This window comes from Grammomys surdaster, unplaced genomic scaffold, assembly GCF_004785775.1.
Source record: "Grammomys surdaster isolate TR1022 unplaced genomic scaffold, NIH_TR_1.0 126028, whole genome shotgun sequence".
In the NCBI taxonomy this organism is placed as follows: Eukaryota; Metazoa; Chordata; class Mammalia; order Rodentia; family Muridae; genus Grammomys; species Grammomys surdaster.
This window is the reverse complement of record NW_021620841.1, coordinates 4,803,740-4,811,381: the sequence shown is the minus strand read 5'-3', so window position 1 is coordinate 4,811,381 and position 7,642 is coordinate 4,803,740. Positions and strand designations below refer to the sequence as shown.

Here is a 7,642-nt window from a genome sequence, read left to right as displayed (position 1 = left end):
GAAAGAAAGAAAGAAAGAAAGAAAGAAAGAAAGAAAGAAAGAAAGAAAGAAAGAGAGAGAGAAAGGGAGAAGGAGAGAAAAAGAGAGAGAGAGAGAGAGAGAGAGAGAGAAAAGAAAGGGAGGGAAGGAAGGGAGGGAAGGAAGGGAGGGAAGGAAGGAGGAGGGGAGGAAAGTTTGAACTTTATCATTTTTATGACACTATACACCATACTTGAAGTCTCTCTAATACATATGAAAAGTTATCCCTTTTTGACCATAACCTTGTCTGTCTAGCTGAAATCTTGGGAGACTCATTAAAAAGCATAAATGTTCTCCGGTGTGGAGTGGCAATTTAAAAACAAGTGAGTTTTTTTTAACTGAAGTAATAAAATATTTTCTTAAAATAGAAATGGGTGCAAAATTAGCATTGTTAATTTTATGACTTCATTATCAGATGCTTTCAGAAACAGCTCTAATGTCCCATGATTTCAGAGACTTGTGTCCTTAGTGTAATGGACGTTTCAGGTTTATAAAAGATTTCTTGATTTTTTTTTTTAGGCATTATTGTAATAACTGAATGTTTCATTTTTGGCTTGAATACTTGGTTTATTTCTATTATTTTAGTCCCTGTTCTATGTGTCTGAGAGAAAAACTAATATAGCAATGAATAGAATTTTTATTTAAACTAATACCTATAAATTTTATGCTGGTTAAAATTACTAAACATAATGGAGAGAATGAGAAACTATACTTGTTCACATTTTCTATAAAGTTTATCACTTTATGATATGTATAAATAATGCTCGTTTTTCATCTCATGGTTTGGTTCTAAGAAACTACTAATTATAAAATTCACTATCATTTTATAGTTCCTTGCCAGAAGTGATTGCAAAGTAAATTATGCCAAAATAAATTCATAGCGTTGAATTGTATGTTTATCAAAAAAAAAAATCTCATTTCTTTAGATATGCTTAACTTTGTGGCAACCTTGCTAACACAGTAAAGGGGAAAAAAATCTCCCACGTGTGGCTAGGCAGGCTCCACCCCCTGCACCCTAGGCTCCAACCCTGTGGCACCCAGCCACTCCCCTGTGCCTCAGGCTCCACCCCAATGGAGACCCGCAAGGCCTTCTGGGAAGGCTGCCTCTGAGCCAGTGGTTGGGCTGTCTGCAGTGGGCCCAAGACCTACTTGAGTGGAGCCCGATTAAGATGGCGGTGCGGACGGTGCAGAGGGTACAAGCGGTTCACCTTGAGTCAGATGCTTTTCTGGTTTGTCTCAACCATGCTCTGAGCACAGAGAAGGAGGAGGTGATGGGTCTGTGTATAGGCCAGTTGAATGATCACGGGAGGAGTAACTCCAAGCTTGCATACGCTGGAGCTGAAGTGTGCGCAGTTGCGAAAAAGATGGATGCCGTCAGAATTGTTCACATTCATTCTGTTATTATCTTGCGACGTTCTGACAAGACAAAGGACCGTGTAGAAATTTCTCCAGAGCAACTGTCTGCAGCCTCCATAGAGGCAGAAAGGTTAGCTGAACAAACAGGCCAACCCATGAGAGTTGTTGGCTGGTACCATTCCCACCCTCATATAACCGTTTGGCCTTCTCATGTCGATGTCCGTACACAAGCCATGTACCAGATGATGGATCAAAGCTTTGTAGGACTGATTTTTGCTTGTTTCATAGAAGACAGACCCACCAGGATTGGTCGTGTACTCTATACTTGTTTTCAGTCTGTACAAGCATCAAAGAGTTCAGACTATGAGAGACTTGAAATCCCAATCCATATTGTACCTCATACCACCATTGGGAAAGTATGCCTCAGGTCAGCAGTTGAGCTTCCGGGGATCCTATGTCAGGAAGAACAAGATACGTATAGGAAGATCCACGGCCTTACACATCTGGACTCAGTAACCAAGATCCATAATGGCTCTGTATTCACCAAGCATCTGTGCAGTCAGATGTCCGCTGTCTGCGGGCCTCTCCTACAATGGTTGGAGAACAGACTAGAGCAAAACCAGCAGCGTGTGCAGGAGTTAGAAGAAGAAAAGGAAGACCTGATGGAAGAGCTGTCTTCCCTAGAATAAAGCAGGAGAACAAAAATGGGCAGATGTAAATACTTGGCGTACGACTTATAAACTAATTCATTTCGACTAATATTGACAAAGCACAAAAGTGATCCAAGGAAGAAAGGGCGTGCGCTTTGGACAATTGAACATCTACAGGCCAACAAAATATATTCTAACAGTACCTCAAAATGTTTCATGGATTTAAAGTAAGATGGAAACCTTCTAGAAAAAAAAATATATTGAAAAATCTTCAAGAGACAACTTCAAGTTTTTAAGTTAACTTTATTTTTAAACTTTAGCCCAAATGCATAATCCAGAAGAAAACAATGTAGATATACTGAACTTTACAGAAATTAATACTTTATTTTGTTTTTAAAAAGAAAAAATAATAGCATAAGAATTTACTTGCATTGTCTAATAACTATGGGAAAATATTATATGATCAGAACTCAAAAATTAGACAGTCAAGTAGGAAATGAGAAGACATAAATAGACATTTTCAACAAAGACAATGTATAGATGGCAGGTATTGTGATGAAAATATGTTGAAATTTTTAAGTCATTGAGGATTGCAAATTAAAATTAGAGTGTCATGTGGTGTCTATTTGACAAGATTGCTAAAGAGTTAATAGTGAAATACTAAATACTGTTAAGGATTCAAACTATATTTCTCTTACAGCAATGACAGGCATGTGAAATACAACTACTCTGCAGAAGAATTGGGAAATCTTTGATAAAGTTAAATATATACTTAACATACGAGCCAGCAGTCACACTGTCGTGGCACAAAAACCTTTACAAAATTTTATTTGAGATAGCCTCAGATTACAAACAACCCATATATTCCAGAATGGGTAAATAAGCCATTTCTAACCCTGGAATATTACTCTGTGGTAAAAAACAAAAGGACAGGCCACTAATATTTGCAACTTAGATGAGCTGTGGTATATATAGTATAGTAAGTGGGGGAGGGGGTAATCTCAAAGTTTACTTGCTTTACGGTTACATTTCTATAGCATTGTTGAAATGTCAGAACGTTGGAGAGAAATAACAGAGAAATGATTCCCAGGGTTCGGGACTGAATAGTGTTTAGTATATGCATTAATTACTGTTCTGCATTACATTATGGCCTAAGAGTTCATTTGGGCCAATGAAGTAGTTTTGTATCTTGCTTCTACTGTTTAGTATGTAAAACTATTCCTGTGCTAATATTTTATAGATTTATATATACAAAAACTAATTCATTGAAGATATATTAGCAGCAAAAATGTACCATGTCCTAATGTTGATTTTGCAGTTCTACAGTTGTGGGAAACCTAGGAGAAACTTAGTAAAGGGAACATGGAGTATTTGTACTTTCTTATAACTTCCCTCTGCTTATGTCTCATTCTGCTAGTGTTTATGGCTCATGTTGACAAAGGCAGGCTTCAGACAGCAAACAGGGTTCATTTACCTTTGCTTAGATTCCCCTGAAATGATTCGTGAGATGAACCATTGCTGAGAACAATGACCGTCTTGAGCGTCCCCAGGCAAACAGTAGCTTCTCCTGGCAGAAAGTGAAAGTGAGATGCCTTAAAAATCTTAGAAAACTCCACCTCAGACACAGGATAGTGTGAGAATAGATATTGTAAGAGAATGTATCTGTTGAGTGTGCAGTCTAACACTCGGCATTGTTTTTTTTTGTTTTTGTTTTTTATTTATTTATTTATTTATTTATCTTTAGTTTTTTTTTTTTTTTTGATTTTAAGCTATGTAAGAGGAGCCCCGCATCCCTGAGTATTGTCAGATAGCAGTCTTCCACATACAAGAGTTAGGGACAAAAAGTGTGAACTTAGTAACCAAATTGGCCAGTTTTGTGTACAAATTGTTCTGGGAACTAAAAGCCTAGGGAACCCACACATTCAGTTGTTTTCTTGTTGTGCTTTCTGGATTCCATGATGCAGATACACAGATAACCCTATATGTAGGATTAGCCTTTGAGGATAATTTCTACAGGAATTAAAAGTATCTGAAAGAATCACACCATAGTGATGTGGGGACATAGAAACTGCTGTAGCACAGTGGTTCTCAACCTTCCTAAAGCCACAACCCTTTAATACAGTTCCTCATGTTGTGCTGACCCCCCCAAACATAAAATTATTTTCATTGCTTCTTTATACATGTAATTTTGCTACTGTTCTGACTCATAATGTTTGAACCATAATCATCTGGATTTTGATGGTCTCAGGCAACCCCTATGAAAGGATTGTCTTAAAAGACTATAGAGCTCTGGTTGAGATATCTTTGTTTGGAATCCTGGCTCTGCAAAGCAAATGTGTTTGTTCTGTTCTGTATGCTCTGGACACATCAGAGCATTTCATAACTTACATACTTGAAGAGTTTTATTGAGCTGACTACAGTTTTCATTCATTATTTTTATTTTAGATGTACATTGTATTTTAATGAGAGGAAAAAAGGGGCTGTGTATTTGAGTGGGTGGGGAAGTTGGGAGGATCTGGGGAAGAGAAATTGTAATCAGAATATATTATATGAAAAAAAGTGTTTTCAATTAAAAGTAATTTTAAAAGATGCCTTAGCAGATTCTGGGCACTTGCCTCTAACTGTGAAATCCTGAGTTCAATCCCCAGGGTTCACATGATACAAAGAAAGAATCAAATAGTACACATTGCCCTCTGCCCTCTATGTACATATGCTATGGCATATGTGCCCACACATATCATGCATGTGCGCACACACACACAGACATATAACTATATACATATATGACTTTCATATAAGTAATGTAGAGACAATAGACCTCCCTACTTCAAAGGTTATTGTAAGGATTATAGAAATAAAAATGTGGTACAATTAGATAGACTATTGCTTGGTACATAGCAAAAGAATATGTTTGACTATTGTTTATTGGCCACAAACCTATGTGGAATCAGATCCTCATCCTTCCTGATACCTGGTATGACTATGACTGTACAACATCTAGATAGACCTTTCCCAGGATCAGAGCCTGTGAAAGGGCAGCTCCACCTAGAAAGTGCTACTCTTAGGCAGACACTGGTATTTGTATCTTGACTATGCCTCACGCTCACCACCTACAGGTCTAGGGTCAGGTGCATCTTTCTTTAAAGAAAGCAGAGTTAAGGTAAAAATGAGGAAAGGGGGAAAAATAGAGCAAATATAAGCACCTTAAACACATTGAGGCAGCTTGTACATAAACCAGAACATGACACTTTTCTTGACACAGGACCTTAATTTCTTTTTTGTATGTTACACGGAAACGCCTGTCAATGCTTTCCAGTTATTTTTCCACCTTTTAATTTAACCCTTTTATTGTATCAGTCACCAGAAACCAGTCGCCAGCCACCATCACATAGCCCTGTAATATCTTGCTTCCCTCTTACATCTCCTAAGAAATCTATTTGTCTGAATTGCAGAGAAGATGCACCTTGAGGCTGACATCCACACACCTGCAAACTTATGGGAGTTTGCTATGCTGCTAGGGCTTCACGTGGTACCTAAGTCTCCTCAGGCAAGGGAAGAATTTAAATGAAAATGACGGCAGTAGTTCATTATTTTTCCAAGTTCTTTCACAGTGAATGTGATCATATTTCCTGGGAACTTTACCTGACTTTGACACTAGTGGTAGGGTGAGACTGGCCTGTAGGGACAAGAGATTGACAAGCCAGCTCTCCTTGGCCAGGTCCACTTCAATGGAAGAAGTATTTCGCTACATCTGTCAGCAACTCGTACTTGCTGAACAGCGTATGAAGAAAGGGTGGGGGCTCCTTACTGAACCTGCGAGTTGAAATAGGGCCAAGAAGAATGCTTGTGGCAGCTACACTGGCTTTATACCTGCTCTATGGTAGATGGAGGACACTCATGAAGTAAAACTCTCTAAATTCTGTCCTCTTTCCCTAATACAAGAACATTTCCTCATAGCTCCAGGACTAGTTTTAATAATTATGGCAAAAACAACTTACGGTTTGGTATCTTATGTCTTATAATACTTTCTTTGGTAATATTTTTATAATTCTTCACGTTATTGTTTGGCCTTGAAGTTTTGTGTACTTTTATTACAAATTGCAATACTTAAATAGAGGTGGAAATAGCGATTTCTATTGAAATCATGCAGTATAAAAAAAATCTCACTATGTAATCTGAGAAATATAGACAAAGTTGTAGATCTAGAGCTAAATATAACTAAAGTCCCTAAAGGGATAAAAATGAAAGAATAGGAGGTTGTCATCACAACAGTGATCCTGATTTCCCGCAGGTTACACCACAAAAAAAAAAAAAAAAAAAAAAAAAAAAAAAGAGCCTTTATGAGACTACTATTTTGTCTACACTGTATTTCAGCCAATGGCCATTTTGTGTATTTTTGCTCAAAATTTTGCCCTGCTGTTTTTCCTTGAGATTTAGTTTATATTTGAAAGTGTTTTCAATCCAGGATGAGGATGCTAAACTCACATTGTCAGATACAGCCCTCATAAGAACAATTTTAACAGATTGTTTTTATAATTTTAAATAACTTAAACTTATAACATATTAAGAACATAAACACATAGAAGGTACAAACTCTACCAGAAATTTGACATTGACTCTACCTTTCCGTCTCTTTAATATGAAGACCCTTTATTTACAAACAATGCAAAATCTGTGGAATGTCTCATCATGTATATTTAGCAACTAATGTTCCCTTGTGCTTTCAAGTTTGAAGTTATTTAGGACAAGGTTAATACTCTTATTTTATAAATTGCCACAATTATTTGACTCTGATAGTTAATCCCTGATATTAAATTTCCTATGAATGTCTTTGTATTAGAATGTGTATTAGCAATTAATTCTTTATCAGTGATTCGTAGAATAAGGGTGAGCCCTTTAACATACTTCGATATGTCCTATTATTTTGGGTCTACCCTTCCTCACAAGTATCCAGTCCCTTGTATGCTGACCTTTGCTATTGATACTTAGGCAAAATGCTAGGTAAATATGTCCTTGAGAATTTTCACTTTTTATTATAAAGAAGGAATTATCAGGCTATCTTTTCTCATCTCTGAGCAAAGACTTTATGTTTATATTTAATAATAGTTTTCTTTCAGTATGCTAAAATTTTGTTCTCCCAAGCTAAATGACTGTGCATATAAAATTATGCAATCTGTTTCCTGTTATTTAGATAACATGTATTTCTCATTCTCCGGTAAATAGATTTAAAAGAAAATCATAAATATACCAGCACTGAGTACTTAAATGGTACTGTAATGTTTGGCTAGCTGAAGAGACCTAGAGCAGGGGATGTCCTGTAGGACATATGGCTTACCCAGAAGAGCCACATGTCAGTTTCTTTATATATTTTTTAATGAAAATAATTTTTGTACAGTGTTGCCTCATCTCCTCCCAGATGATACCAACCTCCTTATCCATCCAACTCTATCCTGTTTTCTCTCCTTTTTTAGAAAAAAACAAAAACAAATAAAAAGAAGACAAAGCGATCAAAGACAGAAAGAAAAGAAAGGGAGGAAGGAAGGAAAAGAAAGGAAGAATGAAAGAGGGAAGGAAGGAAGGAAGGAAGGAAGGAAGGAAGGAAGGAAGGAAGGAAGGAG

The 7,642-nt window shown here is 36.9% G+C and overlaps 2 protein-coding genes across 2 annotated transcripts in view; both read left to right on the top strand.

Moving 5' to 3' along the window:
- Window positions 1-7,642, top strand: part of Syt1 (synaptotagmin 1) — a 502,043-nt gene that overhangs the window by 308,734 nt on the left and 185,667 nt on the right. The window lies entirely within an intron of this gene.
- LOC114610097 (lys-63-specific deubiquitinase BRCC36-like) lies at window positions 1,110-2,230 on the top strand. Its single transcript, XM_028754573.1, has one exon. The coding sequence runs from the start codon at window positions 1,188-1,190 to the stop codon at window positions 2,061-2,063; it is 876 nt and encodes a 291-aa protein (XP_028610406.1). The 5' UTR covers window positions 1,110-1,187; the 3' UTR covers window positions 2,064-2,230.

What these genes read in the sequence shown, in the direction of transcription:
- LOC114610097 (XM_028754573.1), top strand. Translation starts at nt 1,188, where the DNA reads ATGGCGGTGCGGACGGTGCAGAGGGTACAAGCGGTTCACCTTGAGTCA.